This window comes from Bos mutus, chromosome 19 (genome assembly GCF_027580195.1).
Source record: "Bos mutus isolate GX-2022 chromosome 19, NWIPB_WYAK_1.1, whole genome shotgun sequence".
In the NCBI taxonomy this organism is placed as follows: Eukaryota; Metazoa; Chordata; class Mammalia; order Artiodactyla; family Bovidae; genus Bos; species Bos mutus.
The window spans coordinates 14647770-14672760 of record NC_091635.1 but is presented as its reverse complement, the minus strand read 5'-3'; the positions used below and the strand labels follow the sequence as shown (position 1 = coordinate 14672760).

The 24991-nt window shown below is 47.9% G+C and overlaps 3 protein-coding genes and 5 non-coding genes across 11 annotated transcripts; 4 read left to right on the top strand and 4 right to left on the bottom strand.

The window, feature by feature from the left end:
* Positions 1-2391: 2391 nt before the first annotated feature.
* On the top strand, positions 2392-7544 carry AURKB (aurora kinase B). Of its 3 annotated transcripts, none has more exons than XM_070389445.1 (9): positions 2427-2501; positions 2761-2832; positions 4066-4168; positions 4279-4333; positions 4545-4736; positions 5032-5170; positions 5280-5428; positions 6073-6247; positions 6406-7544. In XM_070389445.1, exons 2-9 carry the CDS (start codon positions 2785-2787, stop codon positions 6577-6579), a joined length of 1035 nt encoding a protein of 344 aa, XP_070245546.1. In that variant the 5' UTR covers positions 2427-2501; positions 2761-2784; the 3' UTR covers positions 6580-7544. The 3 variants fall into 3 exon arrangements, with proteins under 3 accessions (XP_070245547.1, XP_070245546.1, XP_005894883.1); XM_005894821.3 differs by having other exon boundaries at positions 2429-2513; XM_070389446.1 differs by lacking the exon at positions 2761-2832 and having other exon boundaries at positions 2392-2513.
* Positions 7545-8825: 1281 nt separating this feature from the next.
* Positions 8826-11633, top strand: BORCS6 (BLOC-1 related complex subunit 6). Its single transcript, XM_005894820.3, has one exon. The coding sequence runs from the start codon at positions 9859-9861 to the stop codon at positions 10918-10920; it is 1062 nt and encodes a 353-aa protein (XP_005894882.1). The 5' UTR covers positions 8826-9858; the 3' UTR covers positions 10921-11633.
* A 630-nt stretch (positions 11634-12263) lies between these two features.
* TRNAI-AAU (transfer RNA isoleucine (anticodon AAU)) lies at positions 12264-12337 on the bottom strand. Its single transcript has one exon. It is a non-coding gene; the product is annotated as a tRNA-Ile (tRNA).
* A 391-nt stretch (positions 12338-12728) lies between these two features.
* TRNAT-AGU (transfer RNA threonine (anticodon AGU)) lies at positions 12729-12802 on the bottom strand. The gene has a single exon. It is a non-coding gene; the product is annotated as a tRNA-Thr (tRNA).
* Positions 12803-13023: 221 nt separating this feature from the next.
* TRNAS-GCU (transfer RNA serine (anticodon GCU)) lies at positions 13024-13105 on the bottom strand. The gene has a single exon. It is a non-coding gene; the product is annotated as a tRNA-Ser (tRNA).
* Positions 13106-13537: 432 nt separating this feature from the next.
* TRNAW-CCA (transfer RNA tryptophan (anticodon CCA)) lies at positions 13538-13609 on the bottom strand. The gene has a single exon. It is a non-coding gene; the product is annotated as a tRNA-Trp (tRNA).
* Positions 13610-19553: 5944 nt separating this feature from the next.
* TMEM107 (transmembrane protein 107) lies at positions 19554-23930 on the top strand. 2 transcript variants are annotated; one of them, XM_005894819.3, is made up of 5 exons: positions 19567-19807; positions 19966-20033; positions 20135-20235; positions 20973-21069; positions 21496-23930. In XM_005894819.3, exons 1-5 carry the CDS (start codon positions 19721-19723, stop codon positions 21563-21565), a joined length of 423 nt encoding a protein of 140 aa, XP_005894881.1. In that variant the 5' UTR covers positions 19567-19720; the 3' UTR covers positions 21566-23930. The 2 variants fall into 2 exon arrangements, with proteins under 2 accessions (XP_070245548.1, XP_005894881.1); XM_070389447.1 differs by lacking the exons at positions 20973-21069; positions 21496-23930 and adding an exon at positions 21162-21468 and having other exon boundaries at positions 19554-19807.
* On the top strand, positions 22323-22458 carry LOC138983984 (U8 small nucleolar RNA). Its single transcript, XR_011461346.1, has one exon. It is a non-coding gene; the product is annotated as a U8 small nucleolar RNA (small nucleolar RNA).
* Positions 23931-24991: the final 1061 nt, after the last annotated feature.

Here is a 24991-nt window from a genome sequence, read left to right as displayed (position 1 = left end):
AAGAGGTCAATGCAGACCTCTAACATTGTTCAGTTCCTGAGCCAGCTACATACTGGCTTTTTTTTTCTGGTTTATTGTTGTGGAAGAGAAAATAGATGTCTGTTTTATGTGCCATTGTTAACTGAGTTTCCTATTACTTGTAGCCAAAAGCGTTGTGAACTGATCTAGAAACCCATTTGGATTTATTTAATTTACATTGGGTTGAATCATATGAAATTGGTGTTTTCTGTAGGTCAGATGATTGTCAGTATCGCATCATTCAACCCACATAACTACTAACTCTCTAGATCTGTAGATGCGTATAGGTTAGTATGCTTATAACAGCAAATACCAAAACTCGTAACTTAGTGCATTAGGGAAGGAGACAGATTGGCTCATGGAAGAAAACTTAGTTGCTTTTTTTTTTTTCTCTTTTCACTTAGTCGTGTCCTACTCTTTGCGACCCCATGGACTATAGCCTGCCAGGCTCCTCTGTTCATGGGATTTCCCAGGAAAGAATACCGGAGTGGGTTGCCATGTTCTGCTCCAGGGGATCCCCCCGACAGGGAGTAGAACTAGCGTCTCCTGCTTTCAGTTCAGTTCAGTTCAGTTCAGTCGCTCAGTCGTGTCCGACTCTTTGCTACCCCATGAATCGCAGCACGCCAGGCCTACCTGTCCATCACCAACTCCTGGAGTCCATCCAAACCCATGTTTCTTGAGTCAGTGATGCCATCCAGCCATCTCATCCTCTGTCGTCCCCTTCTCCTCCTGCCCCCAATCCCTCCCAGCATCAGAGACTTTTCCAATGAGTCAACTCTTCACATGAGGTGGCCAAAGTACTGGAGTTTCAGCTTTAGCATCAGTCCTTCCAAAGAAATCCCAGGGCTGATCTTCAGAATGGACTAGTTGGATCTCCTTGCAGTCCAAGGGACTCTCAAGAGTCTTCTCCAACACCACACTTCAAAAGCATCAATTCTTCGGTGCTCAGCCTTCTTCACAGTCCAACTCTCACATCCATACATGACCACGGGAAAAACCATAGCCTTGACTAGATGAACTTTTGTTGGCAAAGTAATGTCTGTGCTTTTCAATATGCTATCTAGGTTGGTCATAACTTTCCTTCCAAGGAGTAAGCGTCTTTTAATTTCATGGCTGCAGTCACCATCTGCAGTGATTTTGGAGCCCCAAAAAATAAAGTCTGACACTGTTTGTTTCCACTGTTTCCCCATCTATTTCCCATGAAGTGATAGGACCAGATGCCATGATCTTCGTTTTCTGAATGTTGAGTTTTAAGCCAACTTTTTCACTCTCCTCTTTCACCTTCAAGAGGCTTTTTAGTTCCTCTTCACTTTCTGGCATAAGGGTGGTGTCAACTGCATATCTGAGGTTTTTGATATTTCTCCTGGGAATCTTGATTCAGCTTGTGCTTCTTCCAGCCCAGCATTTCTCATGATGTACTCTGCATATAAGTTAAATAAGCAGGGTGACAATATACAGCCTTAACGTACTCCTTTTCCTATTTGGAACCAGTCTGTTGTTCCATGTCCAGTTCTAACTTGCTTCCTGACCTGCATATAGATTTCTCAAGAGGCAGGTCAGGTGGTCTGGTATTCCCATCTCTTTCAGAATTTTCCACAGTTTATTGTGATCCACACAGTCAAAGGCTTTGGCATAGTCAATAAAGCAGAAATAGATGTTTTTCTGGAACTCTCTTGCTTTTTCCATGATCCAGCAGATGTTAGCAATTTGGTCTCTGGTTCCAAACCAGCTTGAACATCTAGAAGTTCACGGTTCACGTATTGCTGAAGCCTGGCTTGGAGAATTTTGAGCATTACTTTACTAGCGTGTGAGATGAGTGCAATTGTGCGGTAGTTTGAGCATTCTTTGGCATTGCCTTTCTTTGTGATTGGAATGAAAACTGACCTTTTCCAGTCCTGTGGCCACTGCTGAGTTTTCCAAATTTGCTGGCATATTGAGTACAGCACTTTCACAGCATCATCTTTCAGGATTTGGAATAGCTCAACTGGAATTCCATCACCTCCACTAGCTTTGTTCGTAGTGATGCTTTCTAAGGCCCACTTGACTTCACATTCCAGGATGTCTGGCTCTAGGTCAGTGATCACACCATCGTGATTATCTGGGTCGTGAAGATCTTTTTTGTACAGTTCTTCCAGTTCATACATATACACAAGAATAAATTCCAGTTTATATTGATGACTTAAATTTTAAAAACAAAACACCAATAAGACTATTTGAGGCTTGAGGGAAACTTTTCCTAAGCTAAAACCCTGGTTGCCCCTGGCTCTCATTCCGCCTTTTCCATTGGGCCCCTGGATCTACGTCATGGGATACTTAGCCAATGAGAATTGGGCATGGGCGGCACGTTCAGCCAATGGGACCCGGGCGGGAGATTTGAAAGGACCTCGGCGGGGGTGAGGGGGTGCGGCCGGACAGATTCAGTTGTTGCCAGCGGCCAAGGCACCACGGGTTTCTTTCGGGATTCTTGCTCCGGGAGAGGCCAGGTGATCCGGCAGGTTGGTTGCTCTAGGGTGGAGAAAGGGTCCTGGAAGGGAGTGAGGCCGGTAGCAGGGTGGGGGCGGAGAGGCGAGTGCGGGAATGCGCTCTGATGAAGCTAGCTTTTGGACTTGCGCCCTTTCACCAGCACCGCCCCCCCCCCCGCCCGGGCAAACACTTCCGGCTAGATCGATCCGACCCCTTACTCTCTCTCCTTTTTTTTTTTTTTTTTTGCTTCTCACGGCTCTGTTTCTCTTCTCTGCCCAGTTCCCTCCCCCTTTCCCTCTACAGATGGCCCAGAAGGAGAACGCCTACCCCTGGCCCTATGGCCGGCAGACGGTAAGGGCTTTCTCACTTCCCCTCTCCCACCAGCATGGCGACTTCCTGCTTGCAGATTCGAGATCCTGCAGATGGCGATCCTCTTAGCACTTTTCTCCTGGCTTTGCACCAGCGCATGGGCCCCAGTCAGGTCATTTGTAGCCACATCCTATCCGGTGCTACCAGTTTGAATTTGACCAGCCTGTGAGGACCTCTGAAGAGCTGAGCCTACTTGTCACATACAAATGGCGTCTGGGACTGAGCAGGCAGGGTCTGGCCTATTAGGCCATGAATCTCAACTGTTGTCCTGAAAAAATAGGCTAGGCAGGAAATAGATATAGGCTATTTAGATGAGTTTATAAGTTTAAAAGGTCCAAGAGAAGTCTTACTTAAGAATTTGGATTTTAATGACTGGTGTGACATTTGCATCTGAAAAGCTTTATTTTCCAGTTGTCCTAACACCTTTCATTGAAGAATCTATCCTCTGATTTGAAATGCTAGCATTATTGTATATATTAAATTCCCACATATATGTGGATTTATTTCTGGACTCCATTTTGTTCAACTTGCTTATTTGTAAATCCTAAATTCGCTGTTTGTGAACAAGTCTGTAGGAGCACTGAGGCTCTTTCTCTCTTGGTTAAAGAAGAAAGAAGGAGCCCTACATGAGCTTTGTTCTCTGTTAGTGGGGCTTGAGATTCCTGGAGGGTCCCTCTATCCCCTTGTCCACCAGCTCCCTCCCTGGTGAAGCTCTGAATGGGGAGGCTGAATGAGATAACACTGTCGTGTCTACACCAGTCACTCCCAAAAGAAAGTGGTGTGTGTTACTCAGAAGTTGAAAGTAACAAGTGCTCCAGGACCATTAAAATAGCCTTCAGTGTCCCTAAAGCCTGTTGTTGCAAAGGGGTAAATACTGAGATTTGCTGAACACTCAAGGCCCCAAGGATCTTATCTGAGCCTTAACAGACCAAGCTTAGGGGACTATGAGAATACTTCTGTTCTGAAGCTCCTTGAATTGTGGGTGTTCATTACCCCAGCCTCTACTGCCCCCTGGGGTAGGGGGCTGGGTAAATGAGTGGTGTTATGGACAAGACTGAGTAGCAAAATTGTGGTCTCATTGTTCCTCTTTGAACTGGGGATGGGATGGGGTAGGTGGGTGGCTTTATAGCAAGGCCTGAAATGCTGCCTGTAGCGCATTCCAACCCGGTCACTGGGATAAAGGCACCCTCAGAGCTCCCCTCTGGTCCTTCTCAGGCTCAGCCTGGCCTGAACACCCTGCCCCAGAGAGTTCTCCGGAAGGAGCCTGTCACTCCATCGGCACTTGTCCTCATGAGTCGCTCCAATGCCCAGCCCACAGGTAAACTAGCACAAAGGGAGGGGACTGATCTGAGGGAACTAGGGTCTGCAGAGGGTTGGTGGGGATGAAAATGTCAAAGGATGGCCTCAACTTCCCTATTCTTTCCTTAGCTGCCCCTGGCCAGAAGGTGGTGGAGAACAGCAGTGGAACCCCCAACATCCCAAAGTAAGCTCCCCAAGCTTTGGTGTAGCAAGAGAGTGGGTGGAATAAAGGAAGGAGGAGAAGGGATGCGGGCGAGAAAGCCTGATCCATCCTCAGCTCCCCTGGAAGAGAAGCAGGACTACAGGCAGGAGGGGCGGAGGTGCAGAGAGAAGGCAAACACCTCAGAGGACCGACTAACCACCACTCAGCTGCTCCACCACTGCTTCCCAAACAGGCGTTCCTTCACAATCGATGACTTTGAGATTGGGCGTCCTCTGGGCAAAGGCAAGTTTGGAAATGTGTACTTGGCTCGGGAGAAGAAAAGCCATTTCATCGTGGCGCTCAAAGTCCTCTTCAAGTCTCAGATCGAGAAGGAGGGTGTGGAGCACCAGCTGCGTAGAGAGATCGAAATCCAAGCGCATCTGCAGTACGCTTAACGTCCCCTGAGCCAGAGCCCCCTGCCGCCCCAACCCCACTCCTCCTCCAACCCCACCACATCTGGACTGTCTTCTCTGCAGCTGTGGCCACGCAGCCCCAATGAGCTCTCAATCCCAGCCAGAGCCTTGAATCCAGAAAATCACCTCCAGTCCCCACTTAGGACTGCCACCTGGCTTCCCCTACCTGGCCCAGACCTGACCCACTCTGCCCCAATGCGACCTGTCATCTTTCCCATTTCCTTAGGCCAGAATGCAGCCTGATGCCTCCTCTGTCTCCTCTCCCAGACATCCCAACATCTTGCGTCTCTACAACTATTTCTATGACCGGCGAAGGATCTACTTGATTCTGGAGTATGCCCCCCGGGGGGAGCTCTACAAGGAGCTGCAGAAGAGCCGAACTTTTGATGAGCAGCGAACAGCCACGGTCGGGGCGGGTGGGCACTTGGGGCACTGGCAGGGGCCTGGAGGCTGGGGGGATGCCATTTGCAGCCCGAGGTCAGTCCTTGTCTGACTGTCTGTCATTGGCCCCCCAGATCATGGAGGAGCTGGCAGATGCTCTGACATACTGCCATGCGAAGAAGGTGATTCACAGAGACATCAAGCCTGAGAATCTGCTCTTGGGGCTCCGGGGAGAGCTGAAGATTGCTGACTTCGGCTGGTCGGTGCACGCCCCCTCCCTGAGGTATGGTGGGCCAGAAGGCCAGCCCTGGGTATGAAGCCATTCAAAATAAAACCACTCCAGATCTTGTTACCCAGAGACATTTTGGGTTGTTCTCATGTAAATATATAAACACAGCAATATCTTTACAAAAATAGGAGACTGGGAGTTCCCTGCTGGTCCAGTGGTTAGGACTCCAGCTTTCACTGCAGGGGGCCCAGGTTCAATCCCTGGTCGAGAGAACTAAGATCCTGCAAACCATGCAGTGTGGCCAAAAACAAAAATAGGAGACTCAGTTTTGTCACCCAGATTTCTCACTTGAAACATTGGGACCTTCTTGCCATTATCACTGAGAATATTCCCACATCATTTTTAGTGGCTTCATAGTATTGCACAGTAGAAATGTAACGTGATTAAGCAACATGTGGTTGATGAATATATGAAATTTTTCCTTTAATTCTAAGGTGAACGTTGCCCTCATATCTGATTTAAGATACGGCCCTCAGTGTGGAAATGCAGTCAGTGTGTTAGTCCCACTCCTACCCCAAAGACCCCATCAGAGCCTGGTTGGAAGACCCCTGGCACATCTTGGGGTGGGTCTGGGCTCCCTGTCAGGCTGCAGGGAAAGGAGGGAAAGTCTGGATCTGAGATCCCTGCCCCCGCCCCAGGAGGAAGACAATGTGCGGCACTCTGGACTACCTGCCCCCAGAGATGATTGAGGGGCGCACGCACAATGAGAAGGTGGACCTGTGGTGCATCGGTGTGCTCTGCTACGAGCTGCTGGTGGGAAACCCACCCTTTGAGAGTGCTTCCCACAATGAGACATACCGGCGCATCGTCAAGGTGGGAGGCTGGCCCCTGGGGTCTGGCTGGAGTTTGTGCCAGCTCAGGGGCTGGGGTGGGGAGTGGGCACACTGTTGCTGTTGATGTTAAACCCTGCTAATAGAGTGGGAAGTGGAGGCAAAAGCAGCCAGAATGAAGCCCTTCTCTCCTTCTTGCAGGTGGACCTAAAGTTCCCTCCTTCTGTGCCCTTGGGAGCCCAGGACCTCATCTACAAGCTGCTCAAGCATAACCCCTCAGAACGCCTGCCGCTGGCCCAGGTCTCGGCCCACCCTTGGGTCCGAACCCACTCTCGCAGGGTGCTGCCTCCCTCTGCCCCTCAGTCTGTCCCCTGAAATGTCCCTGTCCTTTTCTCAGTTGTGTCTGTGTCTGTATATGTGTAGTTAGGAGGAGGGGGGTCCCTAGTCTGTTTCTGCATCTGTCTTTTACCTCGTCTTTATTTAATAAAGGCTGAAGCTTTTTTTACTGATGAGTGTAGATGTTTACAGGTGGAAACTGCTGTGAAGGAAGTCATCATCTGTAGTGAGGAGGCGAGGGAGTTGCCCGTGCTGGGCAGTGGGGTGGGCACTGCATCACCACCCCTGGGAGCACCCCTTAGCACTGAGAGCAACCTCTCAGCTCTAACCCCATCTGGTTAGCTCCCAACCATCACACTTCCACATCTTTTCTTTCCCCTGCTCTGGCTCCCAGGCCTGGGGATGCTGAGGACCTGTCTCTACTCTGCTATGCCTGCACACCAGCCATCACCAACCGTCTCCACCCACCTCCTCCTATTACTCCCTCTTAGTTGACCTCTAATCTTTCCCTTTCCTGGGTCAGTCTTGCTGACCTAGGAGCAATTAAAGTTGTCTTTTTTGTTTTTCTGCTCTGGTGAGGATTTAGCACAGGAATAAATAGAAGCTGATGATGTCTAGTTCCTGACCTAAAGTTTCACTGCTTTGTATGATGCTTGCAATATGGTGCTTCCTGTAGGTTTTGTTCTTTTGTTTTGGCCACCCAGAGCAGCATGCACGATCTTGAGTTTCCCTGACCAGGGGACGAACTCATTCCCCTTGCAGTGGAAGCTTGGAGTCCTAACCACTGGACTGTCAGGGAAATCTCTTGCTGTAGGTTTTTGATACATGTCTTTTATTAGGTTAAGGAAGGCCTGGGCTCTTCCTAGTTCATTAAGGGTTTGGTGTTTTTTGAAGCATGAATAGGTGTTGAGTTTCACCTAATGCTTTTTCTGCATGTGTTTATTATTTGTACTTTTAAGCCATGTGGTGTAGAACATCAATAAAGTTTCTTATTTTTATTTCATCTCAGATACTCACGCTATATTCAATTCCTAGGGCTACTGTATGGGTTCTCTGACAGTTCTGGAGGCCAGAAGTCCATGATCAAGGTGTCAGTAGTACCACCCTCCCATATATGCCTCTAGGGAAAAATCCTCCCTTGCCTTTTCCATCTTCATGTGACTCCAGGCACTTCATGGCTTGTGGCTACATCACTCCAAGCTCTGCTTTTGTCTTCACATACCTTCCTGTCTTCGCTTTTCTCTCCTCTGTCTTAAAAGAACACTAGCAATTTGATTTATGGCTCACCTAGATAATCCAGGGTAATGTTATCTCACAATCCTTAATTATATCTGCAAAGACCCTTTTTCCAAAAAACACTGCATTCATTGCTTCCAGAGGTTAAGACAATGACATATCTTTTAGGGGGCTACCATGCAACCCACTACATATGCCCACAGATTAAAATAATTGAAGGACAGTATAGGGCTTGAAAAAACAAAAAACCAACAGTCTTCCCATTTCTCTCTCCCCAGAGATAAATCCTTTTGGATTTGTTCCAAATCCTTTTACAGTTTTGCTTTTTTTTTGGTATTTACTTTGTATCTCCAAATCACATGCTTCTGTCACTACTTCTTTACATTTTCAGTTTTAGGCTTTATCTATCATTTTCCTGATACGAATGTAAGGATTTCATTCTTTCACTCCACTGCCACCAGAAACAAGGGCATTTTCTGTCCCTACATCCTGCTGGTGTAGTTATATCATAATTTTGGTTAAGATTTATTCATTTGACAATAGTTACTGAGTGCTCTGTGCAGCCCAGGTGCTGTTCTAGAGGCTGAGGGGTGAATAAACGAGAAGAAAAAAAAAATCCTCAACGCAGGAAGCTTGCAAAAAGTGGTTGCAGTTGTAAACAGATTGTAATGGGAGGCCTCACTGAAAAGATAATATTTGAAAAAGGACTTGATGGAGAAAAAAGGTGAACATTTTTCTTTGTAGTTGCTCAGTCACTAAGTCATGTCTGACTCTTTGCAACCCCATGGACTGCAGCACACCAGGCTCCTTTGTCCTCCACTATCTCCGAGTTTGCTCAGATTCATGTCCATTGAATCCCTGATGCTATCTATCTCATCCTCTGTTACCTTCTTTTTGCCTTCAGTCTTCCCCAGCATCAGAGTCTTACATCAGGTGGCCAAAGTATTGGAGCTTCAGCTTCAGTCCTTCCAATGAATATTCAGGTTTGATTTCCTTTAGGATTGATTGGTTTGATCTCCTTGCAGCCCAAGGGACTCTCAAAGAGTCTTCCCCAGCAACACAATTCAAAAGCATCAGTTCTTTGGCACTCAGCCTTCTTTATGGTCCAACTCACATCTGTGCATTACTACTGGAAAAATCATAGCTTTGACTATACGGACCTTTAATATACTTTGTGGACTCGGCCTCAAAAAACGGAGTGGGCCAAGAGGACGACGGGCGTCCTTGAGACAGCCACGGCCCCAGCCAAACGCCCTCTGAGCGGCCCTCAGGCCTCCGACTATCCGAGGAGGAAGAGGCAGAGAACGTTGGGGGCGCGAACTGCCACTCATTTGCTTTTACATTTGCAAGAGCAAATGTAAATCCTTGAGGCGGCAGCATGTCTGTCTTGTCACAGGAACAGTGAGAAGACCAGTGCCTCTGGCAGGACCAGTGAGAAGAGAAGGAAGAGAAGAGATCAGAATGGTACCAGGGCTCTGACCTTAAGGGCCATTAACTAATTGAATGTTCTACCCAGAGGCAAAATCACACACCATCCTCCAAGAGGAGACACTCAAAACCCGGTGGAGGGGGCAGGAGACAAGAGAACAGAAGAGCAAATGAGAATTCTGGTTCCATCCTGATCAACTAAGGTGCGATTCAATCCCGACGGTCCAAGCAGGATATACTACTTTCATCCCAAGAACCTCTTTTAAGAAACCCAATTCTGGTTCCCTACTAAAAGCGGTTACTAAGCAACAAATGTGGGCGGAAAGAGCCTAGCTCCGCCCCTGGAGGACTCAGGCTTTTCAGGATCTTCATCTTTAAGATCTGCCTTTTCAACTTTTCGAAAGGGCGGGGCAACGAGCGCAGCTGTTACCTCCTTCTCTCCTCCCTGCTGGCTCTCACGTGTGTTCGGTCACGCAATGACAGCTGGTCTTCTGGGACTTCCTGGTTGTTGGGACCAATCAGAGTGCTCTTCACGTCCTGACCATTGTCAGCCCGAGGCCAATCGGCGCGCCTCTAAAACGCCCCTTAAAGGCGCCGCCAAGGCCTCCCAAGCCGGGGCGAACCAATTCCTCGGTTCCTGCCCCCAACTGCAGTATGGAGTCGCCCCGGGGGCGGCCTGGGCCCGAGACGGACCTGCTAGCTCTGGGGGAACAGCAAGCTGCGATCTTCGGCGACGGCCCGGGCCAAACACTCTCTGAGAGGCCCTCAGACCTCCGACTATCCGAGGACGAAGAGGCAGAGAACGTTGGGGGCGCGAGCTGCCACCCCAAGGCGTCCCTGAAGACTTCGAGCTGCAGCTTTGTCCACCCTCCGGAATGGGAAGCTCCGGAGGACAAGCCGGGCCGTGGAGGGACGCTTTCTGGGGCAGGAAGCCGCCTGGGGGCGCCGGATCCCGAATTCGACCTGCACGGGTCCTCCCGGCGCAAGGACCCTGAGCCTCCGGAGGCCAAGCCTGAATCCGAGAGGGTCTGCCGTCGAGGGAGCCCTGTAGGCGGCGGGATGGATGTTGAGCAGAAGGAAGACGACGACGAGGCGGCGGAAGCCGGCAGGGGTGGCCGTTCGTTCTCCAGCCGCCTTCAGGACAGCCGCAGCTTGGACGGGTTGAGCGGGGCGTGCGGCGGCCCCGCGTCTTCAGGGGGTGCAGAATCTGGCGCAGGCGGCGGGCGGCGCGCCACTATCTCCAGCCCCCTGGAGCTCGAAGGGACGGTGAGCCGCCATGGCGACCTCACCCACTTTGTCGCCAACAACCTGCAACTCAAGATCCGTCTGAGCGGCGCCCCTCAACCTCCGCCCCCTGCCCCTACGCGGCCCTGTTCAGCTCCCACACCCACTCCGGCCATCCCTCCCATCGACCCCGACGTGCTGCGGGACCTGGAGCGGCTGAGTCGGGAGCTGGGCGGCAGGGTGGACCGTCTGCTTCGCGGGCTGGGAGGTGCGGTGCAGGAGCTGACAGCTCTGAGCGTGGGCTGCATCCAAACCTACCGTGATGCAGTGGACTCTCTAGGGGAAGCTGTGGACATGAGCATCAAGGGCATGTACACCCTGCTGGCGCGCTGTGAAGAACTGGAGCGGGCTCTGCAACCGGTTCAGGGACTGGCGCGCCAAGTCCGGGATATCCGACGCACCTTGGAGGTGTTGGAGGCCCTGTGCAAGTGACTGGGAAGGCAGGAGAGGCCTGGCAACGCCAGGGACCAGCAGGATCCTTAAGGACTCTTCAAGGAGCCCTGGTGGGACCCGCCTGCTGAGAGGAGGGAGGCCTATATATGGGAGGTTCTTCCAGATACGTTTAGCATGCCGGCGACCATTCGCTGGGCCTTATGCAGGTGTGTATCGGGAAGTTCTAAAGGCTCTCCTGGTAGGAGGGTATGATGCTCTGCTTCTGTTCAGTTGGCCATCTGCAGCTACCTTGTTCTCCCAACTCTCTTTAGAGCACCATCTCTGGAAACCCGGGGCTTTAGGTCTGGGCTTGGGAGATGTGACTGTCATATGTTATCAAGAAAGGAGAACAGAGGAGACCCCAGCCCCCACTGTGGCCACTCTGACCTCCAGTAGTCACATCTCAGGTGCCAGGGGCTGTGGGAGCTTGTGTGGTCAAAGACCACACACCACGCAGACAAGGACGCATACTTGCAGATGGATAACCTCCTGCTTCTGCCCTCTCGCCCTCTACCATCCCATTTCCCCAGTCATAACCTGGGCGGAGCTAGAAGGAATGTATTGCATGGTAGAGGAGGTGCGTTGGGAGGGGTCTCTCTGCTCTCAGGGTTCAGATAGAATTGTTGCTGGTTTTGAAGCCCACCTGTTGTGGAATGTTCTAATCAGTTTTGGCTTTCTGAGTTTTTGTGGAATTAAAGTGCTGCTGCTGCTAAGGCTGAGGCTGTGTCTGTGTGGGGTTACAGGGATTGATGAACCAAAGTAATGGGAATGAGGGTCAGTCTTTTCGTGGAGTTTTCTTGGGGCTGGTGCTGGGAGTGGGGTGGGGGTCTCAGGCCACATATGGAAGGATATGGTTCCTACTCATAAACAGCAGATCTGAGGAAAGGTAAGACACAGGTATGGGCTGAGAGATGTGTAAAAGCAGACTCAGAAGCAAGGAGATCTAGAAGAAAAAAGGAAGGAAGTGTTGTCTTAGTTCCTGAAGTGGACAGGCAGGGACTGGGCAAACTGGACATCTGTGCTCTAAAGACTAGAAACACTTGCTAGCTCCATTCTTGACCCCATTTCTCACACTGTGCCAATTCCTGGCCGCCTTCCGTTTACAGTCACATAGTAAATTCCAGAAGCTCCCGTTATGTGAGATTCAGAAACAGATCACAATACGGATCCAGTTCCGTTAAACTATCCTCCTGTAACTCAAGACACTAGGTCTTTGGGCTGAATTTAAACACGTTATTCCTCGCCTCGAGGTGTGAACAGTTCCGGAATTGGAGATGTTGCTCCACACACCTTCCTTAACAACAAAAAATTGACAGTAAATTATTTAAAAGAAGACGATACTCTGGCCCGTACGGGGCTCGAACCCGCGACCTTGGCGTTATTAGCACCACGCTCTAACCAACTGAGCTAACCGGCCAGTCGACAAGAGGCTTTCTCAATATCAATCTATGTAAAATACAAATTACTCATCAGTCCTATCTGTGAGAAAATCTCAAAATGGGTAAGCTTATTTAGAAAAACAGGGAAACAGACTACGAAAACGGAATCACTTATCATTTCGAGAAATAAAAGCGAAGCCAAAATAGTGGCAAGCATAGATAATGCAAATACGTGCTTGACTGGCAGGTCGCCGCGCCAACATAGAGCGCAAGACTGACAGCATGCACTTAGCGTTTAGGTGCACAACCGGAAATAGAAAAGGCCGTCTGGTGGCCACCGGTAGACTCCCGAAGAGATGTGGAAAATTATATATAAGCCAGAAGCCTACGACTCTTTGCTCGAAGTGTAAAAACAACCCATGCCTCGGGAGGCACCGCTGGGATTCGAACCCAGGATCTCCTGTTTACTAGACAGGCGCTTTAACCAACTAAGCCACGGCGCCCCGCGCAGCCGCTTCCCCGCCTCGTTTCCCTGGCCAGGTCAGTTCCAGGTTAGGTGAATGAATGCCGGGATACCTTTCTAATTTTCGGTCGTACTGGAAAACAAGGTAGAAGGTGCGAAATCCGCGGCTGTAAAACGGGATAGGTTGAAAGGATGACACAGAAATTGAATCCTGGCACACAGAAGGTTATAAAATATAAAGACAGCTGCGGAATCGCAGGCCGACGAGGATGGGATTCGAACCCACGCGTGCAGAGCACAATGGATTAGCAGTCCATCGCCTTAACCACTCGGCCACCTCGTCCACAGGAAAGCAGCTTAGGATCTCCTCTCTGGGGTCTGGATTCTTCCTTCTCGGAGAAAGCGTGAACCTAACTACGTCGCGTAGGGATGGTGTCCCGAGGGATCCCGCCCGGCACCGCGAGGACGACTCGCAGGGCTCTGGCTGCCGAGCGATATCCTAGCCTGCGCGAGCACCCGACTCGGCGTTGGATTTCCGGGGCTTGCGTCACTCGTCAAGAACCCCGCTATCCGCCCAGATTTACAGTCCCCGGATCTACAATAAAAACTATCGCGAGATCTTGGAGCTCCCCCCGACGGGGCGGCTCGGGACTCGGAGCCAGGGACCCTCCCCTTCCGGCCCCTGTGAAGTGTTTCTTCTCTAATCTGCTGGATGGGACCTCAACAGAGTTACAAATAAGAATAAAAGCTACCCGAGCTCTAGAAAAGCGAACGCTGACCCCGACGTGATTTGAACACGCAACCTTCTGATCTGGAGTCAGACGCGCTACCGTTGCGCCACGAGGTCGGCCGGCCACGGGGGTGGACAGGTCTCCCCATGACGACTGGACGGTAAGGCGGCCGGCTGTGGCGATCGAGGTGCTGAGGGCCTTCTGGAACTTCTAAAATTCCCTGGTGTGGTGCTTGCTGTCTCCCTCCGGCCTCGTGGGACCAGCAGGGCCCGCCACCCGCAGGGCAGCGGCTTTGTGGGCTCCGGGTTCATCGGTGCCCCGACCTCGTCGCCGCCCTCCTGCAGACCATAAGGCGGCCTTGAGCTGGTTCTCTGGGGGACCCAGAGCTCACAGCCCAGCGGGGACGGACTGGCACAGAAACGTGTGGAAGGACTGGGAATACCAGGCCGAAGGTGATGGAAGCACGTCTGGGACAGAGATTAGCTTTTCCAGCCGTGCGTCCCCTCCCGGGCTGCCCTTAACAGCCGCCTGCGGAGCCTTCCAGATAGCTACTCACAGGCCCCAAATTTGGAGTTTCTGGTTTAAAGATCCAGGGTAGAATCTTGGCATCATTAATTTTGTCACTTTTGACGATTCTGAGGAATCCCTTACCTACAATGAAATGCACAGATCTTAAGTGTTTATTTTGATGCGTTTTCAAGAATTCAGCCCACAACCCTTTCAAGATAGAAGACATGTTCTTCATCCTACAAGGTTCTTTCTTATCCTCTACGAGTCGATCCCCGCCCCCCCGCCCCCCGCCGCCTTCACAGAGGCAACCCCTGTTCTGATTTCCGTTGACATAAATATCTGTACCTGTTAAAGCTCCCCAGGTGAGACCAGGCTGGAAACTTATAAAGAGGAATACCAGAAGCTGAAAGAACCCCCCCCCCAACACACACCCAAACACACACACACACACATACACACACACATTTGCTCATTTGCTTCTTGAAGGGTGAAAGAAGTTCAAGGGTCCAATACCGCCAAAGAAAGTTATCAGGGACTACAGACAAGTCAAAGCCAGCGGAGAAGCCTGACCTTAATTGACTGGGCAACATCCTTTAAGAGCCTTCCCCCTTGGTTGTCATGACACTGCTGTCTGCTGGCTTTCCCCTATCTTACCGTCCCCCTCCCTCCAGACTCTTTTTCTGTCCTTTTTTCCTAGGAGTTCTGTCTTCTCTCTTTATGCTGCACACCTTCCCTGGAGTAAACCCTTCCCTGGAGTCAGCCATCACTTTTGTGCTGAGGGCTCCTGAATCCTGCTCCCACCTCTCTGGATTCAGTCTAGTGCCTGCTGGACACCTTCACTTGACCCTGTCATCCTTCGAAAACTTCCCACCTCAGGCGGGACTCAAACCCACAATCTCCCAGCTGAAACAGTACACCTCCTGTCAGGACTTATGAAGCTGAGGTTCTTTATGTCTCCACATAGAAGGAATTCAGGGAGAGGCAAAGAGATAGGTAAGAAGTAGATCTATTGAGAGAGACATGAGTTTGAGTAGGCTCCAGGGCCTGGCGTGCTGCAAAGAGTCAGACACAGCTGAGCGACTGAACTGAACACGATCCATAAAAAGTGTGGGCCATCTCTGAAAGAGCACTGGGAAATATGTGGTAACTTTTTATGGGCTGAGTAATTTCAGAGGGTAACATTTGGGAGGATTATTCTAACTACTTAGGGAAGGGGTGAGGATTTCCAGAAATTGGGCCACTGCCCCCCTTTTTGGCTTTTTATGGTCTGCCTCAGAAGTGTCATGGTACCTGTGGGTGTGTCCTTCAACATGTTAATATACAGGATGGGCATGTAATAAGGTTTAAGGTCTACTGGAAGTTGAATCTTCTGCCATCTTGGGCCTGAACGGTTCTAACCATTTTTCTCTCCTATCCAGTTCTCAGTAGCTGCGTCATTCTTGTAAAGGTTGTGCCCTGTCCCCTTCCCTCTTGTCTCATTTCCTTCCCAGTCTTCTGCACTCTCAGTTAGAGGCCAAGCTGAGGCTTGGATTCATCTTGACTCTTCCCCCTTCCTCGCTTCCCATTTCTAGTCACCAAGTTCACTCAATTTCATTTCCTTCATAATTCTGTTAGCCCTCATTCCCTATTCCCACTGCCATCTCGCTGGATGACTGTAGTAGACTCCTCCCTAATGTCTCTGTCTCCAGAATAGTCAAAGACAATCATCTTTTAAAATGCTAACATGATTCCATCATGCTGTGGCTTAAAATCAATGCCCCATTGAAACTGCACAACTCAGACGGGATTCAAACCCAGCCAAAACTGATTGGGACTTGAACCCTTGGGTTAGGACTTGAACCCACAGTCTTCTAGTTAAAATTGCTCACCTGGTGTGAAAAACTGATGAGAAATGTTCAATGGTTGCTTCAGTCTGCCTACTCCTGAACTCGAAGCTCAGATTAAACACCAGAAAAAGAGAGACAAGCAAACCTGGTGTGCTGCCTGTTAAAAGCCCAAGGCACTAGTCATGTACATTTTCAAGACAAAGGATCCTACATTAAAATGCCAGACTGATAATTTACATAAGGTTTACCAAGGTAACAGTCCAAGAAAGCATTTACAAAGTGAGCAACAAGTCACCATGACTCCCAGCTGAAACAGTACACCTCCTGTCAGGACTTATGAAGCTGAGGTTCTTCATAACCCTCTACAGAGTTGAGAAAGAATGCTATTCTTTTAAGTTTTAAGAAGTAACAACAGCAAACAAAAGTTACACTGTAGCATTAGAAGAAAGGGGAAAAAATTGATCTGTATAGTTGAGCAGTCACTCCCATCTGGTTAATATGTAACACAGGTGCACACTTGCACATTAGGGAGGGAAGGACGAGGCCCAAACAAACACACAGAGAGAATTTTATGTTCAGTTTTTCTTGTCCTGTCTTTAAATATAAATTTTGTTTTATCACCAGAGTGAGGGAATTCAAGGCTAAGATAGCTACATAACAAACTTTGCTACTTCTTTAGTTTGCTACCCCAAGCACAAACCCCTTTGTTAATTCTTCACAAACAATATTTCTTTGTCAAAAAACAACATATAAACAGCCTCCTTTGGTCTCTTTGGTGGTCCTTTTTCTGTGAGATTTCCCTGTGTTTGAATTAAATTGGATTTTTTTCCTCCTATCAATCTATCTTATGTTAATTTAATTATTAGATCAGCTAAAAGAACTCAAGACAGTGGGATGAAAATTTCCTCCGCCTGGACAGAACTATTTGGTGATGTCTGGGATTTGCTTCAAAATAATCCAGTGGGACTGGGACGCAGAATATAGCTGAAACAAGGTTGGCCATGTGTTGGTAATTGCTGAAACAGAATGGTAGGCTTCAAAAGGGGTCATAACCTTTTGAATGAAAAATACTTTACTTTTACATACAATATGTTTGAATATTTCTGACTTAAAAAACGCATTTCTAAATTATTTTATGGCCAGTTCAAATATCGGAACATGTGAGTTCCAGCCCTGGGTCGAGTGGCCGAAGGACCCTTGGTCACTGGCACTACCACCTGTGGCCACAAGGTGGCTCCAAAACTCTCTTTGGTGAGTGTGAAGCAGGCTTCTCTGAACCAAAGACATGCAAAGTGAGCCACCAGGGAAGTCGATTAAATGCCTGCTGTTTACCAGTTCACAAAGTGAATTTATCTTCCTGTTCTTACTAGCTATAGGTACCCAGGCAGGAAGGCTGTTACGCGCAGAATGCCCCAAACTTCAAGCTGCTGGATCCCAAAATCTAACAGTCTTCCTTCTCTCACCCACACACATTCCCAGGTTTAGACTTTATCTTCTAAGACTCTGTAGATTGCTTCCACTTCACTCCACCTCTTTCACTCCGACACTATTGACTCTATTATTTTGGCTAGAGACCTTATTCAGATTTTGCCAATTTTTCCACTAATGTCCTTTATAATAAATTTTATTTTTCTGATCCAGGACCCATTAGGATCACACATTAAATTTCAAATTTGTCACACCATTTTAAAAAACATTATTTACGTGTAGTTGTTTGACAATGTTGTGTTGATTTCTACTGTAAAGCAATGTGATTCAGATATAAATATATATCTTTTCCATTATGACATCATATGACATTGAATATAGTTTTCCGTGCTATACAGCAGGACCTTGTTGTTTATCCATTCTTGTTATATTCCTTTGTCTTGCATGAACTTGAGGAAACATCTTTTGACTATCACTTTGACACCTGAAATTTTTCACACACTGGTTTAGAAAAAGGAAATCCATTTAGTACATTGGGGACCTGCAAGAGAGAAAAGCATTTTTTCTGTTTTGACCACATTTCCTAAAATGAAGTTTTAAGAACAAATGGTCTATTTTCAAAGAAAATTTCCTTGATCATATTGTTCTACTATTTCCTTTAAAATTTATTTATTACAACTTTTACCTTGCAGATTTATTATTTGTTGACGTGTTTGTTGTCAATCTCTCTGACCCCAGGAAGGTAGAGACTTCCTTGTTCCTCAAGGATATGAGCCCAGCACAGTGCCTGGGACTTATTTGTTGAATGAATGAATGAATGAGGAAATTAAAAAATGCCTCTTGGGCTTGTAGTTTAGACCTGTCTAAGAGGCACTGAGATGGAGAGTAGTAATAAAAGAAGTGTTCACATTTTGAGATATATAGGGAAGTCATTCTGGCTTAAACATTACACAACTTGAATTTTATCCTAACTAAAATAGCCTGTTTGTGGTCTATCAAACACACTTTGTACATCTGCTTTAATTAAAGGAAAGGGTACGCTGACCAGAAGTAAAAAATGCCCATGTTAAAAATAAAGATTAAATGCCCCTCTTCCTGGGACACCTTTGATGTGATGATAAGAGATGCTTTCCAGGTGCCAAGGCCATGCTGACCTGCTGTATATTAATCATCTGGTCCTTAAAAAAGAAAAAAAAGAAGAAATGTAACCCTGACTTGTATAAAGTTCTTTGTTCTTACAAAATGCAAAACTGCACTGAAAACGATGCTTCGCTGGGGCAGTTTCTCAGAGTAATCTGGGAAAGGAGCTTCCAGTCTACTCATTAGTTTGGCTCAAATAAAACTCTTTCTATTCTTATTTTGGATTATCCATTATTATTCTTGGGAGATGATCTGGTAAGGGGGTGGGGGTGGGGGGGCCTGGAAGTTGTGACTTAACTGTTAGCCATGAACTCCGGCGAGAACTTTCCGTTCTGCAGGAAATCACCTTTAAGGTCCGAAGGTCCGTGAGGTCCCAATCGTGAGAGATGCTTAGACTATAGCTGGCCACACCTCTAAGAGATAAGGAAATCGTAGAGTCTGAATTTCCGCCCTCGACTCTTGCCTCCCAGGGACGCGGGGTTTCATTCTCTTCCTCCACTCCCTTTTCTGATACCGTTTGTCCACTTCATTCCCGCAACACGCCTCTCATCCACACCCTAGTTCAGGAGAGGGGCTCTTTTCTGTACTCTACAAACTCCTCGCCAATCTGAGCGAGCTGGGGCGGGGGCGAGGAACCAGAATCAAGGAAAAGTTCAGGTATACGGTCGGCCAACAACCAGGGGCTCCGGGACAATAAAGGGGCATCCACCTCTCCAAATTCGGCCTAGGTCAGGGAGAAGCTACACTGATGCGGAGGATGGAAGAAAAGAGAGTGTCCAGGCCTCGGGCATGTTGACGCCCTAAGGCTGAAGTGGTGGTGACTGTGGTGTCCGGAGGGTCATCCTGGGCAAAGTAGCAGGGGCTGGGGCCCAGGCCGCTCCCGGCGTGGGGATACCCGGAGGAGCGAGTGTCCGAGTTTCCGTTCGCCAGTGCTGTGTGGGCCGACTCGGCAATGTAGGGCCGCGCCACAACACACTCTCAGGCTGTGCAGACAACTCGTCTGCACGCGGGAAGGCCGACGGCTCGATTCTCTGCATCCGGTCGGGATCTGCACAGGTATTGTGGACCCGGACCAACGTTTCCCAGAGGGCTGGCGGCGGCGCGATATTTGCCGCTCTCGCGAGACTTTCAGAGGTTCCCGTCGGAGCCCTCGTTTTTTGCGGTTACCAAGGCAACTGAGCGGTGCCAGCGTAAGCGGGGAGGGCGGCGTACGTCGAATTTTTGTCTGCTAGCTTGAGAGCCTTGAGGAGTGACCCTCCTTGAGCTTCCAGCCCCAGAGACAAACGGCCTCTGCTCCAGGCAGTACCTCTTCCCCTGGGGACCATGGGCCGGATCTCGGGGCTCGTGCCCTCTCGCTTTCTGACGCTCCTGGCGCATCTGGTGGTCGTCATCACCTTATTCTGGTCCAGGGTAAGACCCATGGCTCTCTTCTCGTTCCTCCTTCCAATTTGGGGTGGTCCCAGCCCCACCCCACCCTTTCTCCCCCGGAGCCTTACACGGTGGAGTCCTCCCATATCCCGCCGCCAGACCCTCTTTCAACTTCTCTTTTTTTCTGCCCTGCTCCCTAGGACAGCAACATCCAGGCCTGCCTGCCTCTCAAATTCACCCCTGAGGAGTATGAGAAGCAGGACATTCAGTGAGCATGTGGGACAGGGTGGACAGAATTAGGCAGTAGTGGGAGTGAAGGAGTCTTAGAAAAAGTCCAGAAGGCCTGAGCCACTTCCTTCTTTTCTGCAGGCTGGTGGCAGCGCTCTCTGTTACCCTGGCCCTCTTTGCAGTGGAGCTGGCTGGTTTCTTCTTAGGAGTTTCCATGTTCAACAGCACCCAGAGCCTCATCTGTATCCTTTCTACGTGTACTCCTTTCCTCCTCGGCCCTTGTCCACCATAACGCCCTTCAGCCACTTAACCAGGCCTTTCTGGCACAATGGTGTTTGCTCTAGCAGGCAAACAGAATCCCTCCTGTGGAGAGATGTTAGGCAATGTGGAAGATTTAATACAATCTCGGATCACTTTTTGAGCTCCTGCCACTCACCAGGCACTGGAGATCTCAAGATGGGAGTACAACACAGTTTTCTATCTTGAGGAAGAGGGAGACGCACAGACATCTGTAATTCAGTGTGATAAGCATGGGTGCCATCAGATGTAAAGATACAAAGCACTTTGGGAAGGCAGAAGAGACAAAGGAAGTGAGGAAGATGGATCAGGGAAGGCTCTCAACACCAGGGTGCTGGAAAGTGATCCCAGCAGTGTATTGTGTCCCTGTGAGCATTTCTGTGTGCTTGGAGTAGATTGGGAGTCTACTACTTCACCTGAAGGGTCCAAACTAGATACGGGATGGAGGTAGCTTGGTTTCCCAGCAGGGCAGGCTCAGCTCTGGCCTCTACACATGGCCATCCTAAAACCCAAAAGTCTGGGCTTCTGGCTCTGGCCTTTGCAGTGTGGTAAAGGGAGTGAGAGATGCCTTACTCACCAGGAGCTGATTGTGAATGCAGATGCCAGGCCCATCACCGGCCTTTTCTGGCTCATCACTACCTGTTGATCCAAAGGCTTTCCTTGACTCTGGTGTATTCCCAAGCCATCGGGGCTCACTGTGGTGCATCTGTGGCCCTGTCCTTCTTCATATTTGAGCGTTGGGAGTGCACCACATATTGGTACATTTTTGTCTTTTGCAGGTATGGTAGCACCTAATGTTTGAGGATGGGGAAGGGAGGTTTACTTTAAATCTGAAGATTTCTCCTATCCAGCCCTTTACTCCATGTGTAAGATACCAGATCCACTCAACATTCCCGAGTCTTTTTGAAGTCCTCCCCTCCTACACTCCTAAAACTTCCCTGGTGGCTCAGACGGTAAAGCATCTGCCTACAATGTGGGAGACCTAGGTTCGATCCCTGGGTTGAGAAGATCCCCTGGAGAAGGAAATGGCAACCCACTCCAGTGTTCTTGCCTGGAAAATCCCATGAACTGAGCAAAGAGTCAGACACGACTGAGTGACTTCACTGTCACTCCTGCACTTAGGGGGTGGGGGGTGGGATCGCTGGCTTGGGGATCTGGGTATTTTTATTAGAAGGAACTCTGAACCCATCACCTACCTTCCTCAGTGCCCTCCCAGCTGTCACCGAAATAACATTATTCATCAGCGTCTTTGGGCTGAAAAAGAAACCTTTCTGATACCTTCGTGACTGAAGTAGGGATGAAGGCTGAAGCAGTGAAGGACCACTCACCCTTCCTGGAAGAGGAAGGCTTCAGCTCTCCTTCTAACACTGCATTTAGTGAAGGATGTCAGTGTTAGGGTAGTTATCTCTCGAGTCTGGGATTATCTGCGTTTTGTTTACAGTCCTTTGTAATAAAATATATTTTAGGATAAGATCAAAACTTACAGGAATTTTACAGGAATTCCCTGGCTGTCGAGTGGTTAGGACCCAACGCCTCCACTGCAGCAGTCACAGGTTCAGTCCCTGGTGGAGCAACCAAGATCCTGAATGGTAGGCAGCGTGGCCAAAAAAAAAAAAAAAAAAAAGAAATCAAGACAAAAATTTCAGGAAAAAATTGGGGTGGCCAAACTACTATAGAAATGGAAGGCTGTTTTCCAGCCTTGCACAGTTAAGACACTAAATGTCGCTTCTATTTTAGTTATTACGGTAGATTTTTGGCGGAAGGGAGTGGGCGGAGATATGTAAATAACGTGATGCTTAAGGGTAGTACCTCGAGCTCTTTAAGTGAGTGAAGCATTCTGGGAGGGATTAGCGTTTGCTATTTTGACAGCCAAATGGAAAAATATATTTTAAAACATCTGCAAATAAATTGAACAACAGAAGTGGAAGAACCTGGATAACTTTAGATTGCTCGGACTAACATGTCGTTTACTCACCCTCCCTGATAGCGGAGTCGTATTTCCGGAGTACGGAATATTGCCGCCTTCTCGGTATCGTCAGGTAGGATAATCCTTACCTGTTCCTCCTTTTGGAGGGCAGAATAGAACATGATGATTGGAGCTCGCATGATTCGTGATTAACGGCTCTGCGTAATCAGGACTTGCAACACCCTGATTGCTCCTATCTGATTCTTCCTGACGATCCGTAATATTAATGTGCTCTTAACATTAGATCAAGTTTTGTCATTAGTTGTATCTACTCCAGTGTTCTTGCTTGGAGAATTCCATGCATGGGGGAGCGCAGTGTGCTGCAGTCTGTCGGGTCGCACTCAGTCCGGCACGACTGAAACGACTTAGCAGTCGCAGTGTTGGTTCTAATGGCGTCTGTAAGGTTTGGGGTGTGTTGTTGTTTTTTTTAATTTTTCTAAGGGTGTTGGGTTTGGGTTTGTTTGTGTAGTGTACGGTTTGTCAGGGGTTTTTTCCCAACGCCAGGGACCTTAAATCACGATTCGTTTCTTTGCATGAATCCTATTTTGCTAGTTAGTATTTTTTTTTTTTTTTTAATTTCATGAAGCTTATTTGAGGGCATGTTCTGTGTACCTCCGATATTCCAAAAAGTGGTTCTTTTAATGTCTGTCAAATTTGGTGTCAAGAATGAATGGCTGTCAAAACTTCTATCTCGCCATGCTAGGAAGGGTCACGTGCTAAAGGGTAGACTTCCCTGGTATTTGGGGCGCCCAACCCAGAAACCTGGCAAAGGTTACCTGTGTACTCAGTAGTCTAATTAGAACACCCACCCTAGTTTTTGTCTGGTAGCCCCGGGCTAGAACATGTTCAAAAGAAAGTTATTGAAACACACTATTTGGCATTAGAGAAGAAAGTTCTACCTTGTCACAGGGTAAGTGTTCTCACAGGGGCACATTTTTTAAGGAAAGATTCAGTGTAGATGTTTTAATCTATACTTTTTAGTCCTAAATGGTGGAGCCCACGCCATTCTAAATAAGCAAAAGTCATCAAAGGAGATCTTTTCTGGTGGAGCCTCCTCAAGTGATGCCTTCTGTCTCTGCACACAGCCCTTCTTCATGAGTATTCACTCAGAGAATACTTATTCAGCACTTGTTATACACTATAGTGGGTACCCAGGAAACAGATGTGAATGTGACCTATACTCGGCCTGGGCCATCACAGATATTATAGCTCAGGGGGACAAAGAACAATCTCTGGTACTCCCAGAGTACTTTAATAACAAATTATGATAAATGTTTCAAACTCGACTTGCAGATGCTATGGAGTAGGAATAACCTGCCCCAGGTGGCAGGAGTGTTGCTCCTACAGGAGCAGTTTGAGTGAGGCCTTGGAGTGTGACTGAAGCAGAGAGAGGAGCAGATTGTCCAGGAGGCAAGAAAGGTGGATATTGCCGGTCATGGTTACAGGCTTGACCAGGAGAGTTACATCCCATGACAGCCTGACTTTCACCACACCCAGTGGTGTGCTTACTGATTTGTGAAAGCTGTTTGTTTTTCCAGAAACATCATGGACTGATTGTTAAAAACAGCTATATCAAATATTGAATATGTAACCTTGCAATTAAATAAATGGAGGGGGATTTCCCTGGCAGTCCAATGGTTAAGACCTAAAAAAAAAAAAAAAAAAAACAGAAAACCCGAAACCAGAGTAAGAAATACTCATCAGTTCCTGGTTATTTTATAAATTTACTATTATATGGTTTTGAGGTTGTTTGCATTTATGGTATCTGTATGGTGGGAATACTAAGAAATGATGTACTACTTTGTATCTCTTTCCAATTTATTTAGTGACATTAAGTTAGTAATTTGAAACTGGCCTAAATGGGAGTATTTACACTCCCCAAATTGGCAAATACTACATATCAGGCTTTGCTGATTGTCTAGATTTTAAAAAGTGATGGGGAAAATGTTAAATAATGCAGGTTAAGTCTTTAAGTGTCATGTCCATAACTGTTATACTACAAATATCTCACACACACACACAAAATGAAGTATTCCCCCAGGATTTGAAAACTTATCAGCAAAGAATCACTCAAGTCATTGAGGAACCTGTGAAGTTTCAACATATCTTCAGTGTTTCATTTTTATCTTAATCAAAAATGTAAATAAAAATATCAACCAATGTTTATGTTACTATCCTTGTATTAATACTTATGATATAATTCCATTTATGAAATTATGGATACAAGAGTAGAATTTACAATAAAGAATATTGTATATTTTATTATTTGCAGATTCTGTTGCACATCCTTTATATCAGCAAAATTTATAATAAACTTATGTACACATTTGAATGCATACTCTTCTTGGAGAGTGGGTTGTTAAACATTTACCAGCACTTTCTTGCTCCTCCAATCCTAAGAAATCGTTCATCACCAGTGAGTTCCTTGTTCCTAAATTCAGAGGTTCTTTCCAGACTTTGGCTCGACCTCCTTTCTATATGTTGACCATTACCCTCATTTGAAAGTTGTTCTTCCTTCCTTTCTGAAAATTAGCTCCCCTGGCTTACCTCCAACTATTCTGGCTGCTCCTTCTTAGACTCATCTAATGAATATTGATTGAAAACCCACAGCTGGCCAGCCACTGAGGACACATTATAGGGTTGTCTCCTCCCTTTCCCCTGTAAATGTTGGTGGTCACTCTTCCTTGGAGACTTCATCCACCTCTTGTCTTCAAGCATCACCTAGATGGTGCTGG

What these genes read in the sequence shown, in the direction of transcription:
- AURKB (XM_070389445.1), top strand. Translation starts at nt 2,785, where the DNA reads ATGGCCCAGAAGGAGAACGCCTACCCCTGGCCCTATGGCCGGCAGACG. An exon ending in CTCCAATGCCCAGCCCACAG is followed by an intron (nt 4,169 to 4,278) that starts GTAAACTAGCAC and finishes TTCTTTCCTTAG; the next exon opens with CTGCCCCTGGCCAGAAGGTG. An exon ending in ATGAGCAGCGAACAGCCACG is followed by an intron (nt 5,171 to 5,279) that starts GTCGGGGCGGGT and finishes TTGGCCCCCCAG; the next exon opens with ATCATGGAGGAGCTGGCAGA.
- BORCS6 (XM_005894820.3), top strand. Translation starts at nt 9,859, where the DNA reads ATGGAGTCGCCCCGGGGGCGGCCTGGGCCCGAGACGGACCTGCTAGCT.
- TMEM107 (XM_005894819.3), top strand. Translation starts at nt 19,721, where the DNA reads ATGGGCCGGATCTCGGGGCTCGTGCCCTCTCGCTTTCTGACGCTCCTG. An exon ending in TCACCTTATTCTGGTCCAGG is followed by an intron (nt 19,808 to 19,965) that starts GTAAGACCCATG and finishes CCTGCTCCCTAG; the next exon opens with GACAGCAACATCCAGGCCTG. An exon ending in TATGAGAAGCAGGACATTCA is followed by an intron (nt 20,034 to 20,134) that starts GTGAGCATGTGG and finishes TCTTTTCTGCAG; the next exon opens with GCTGGTGGCAGCGCTCTCTG.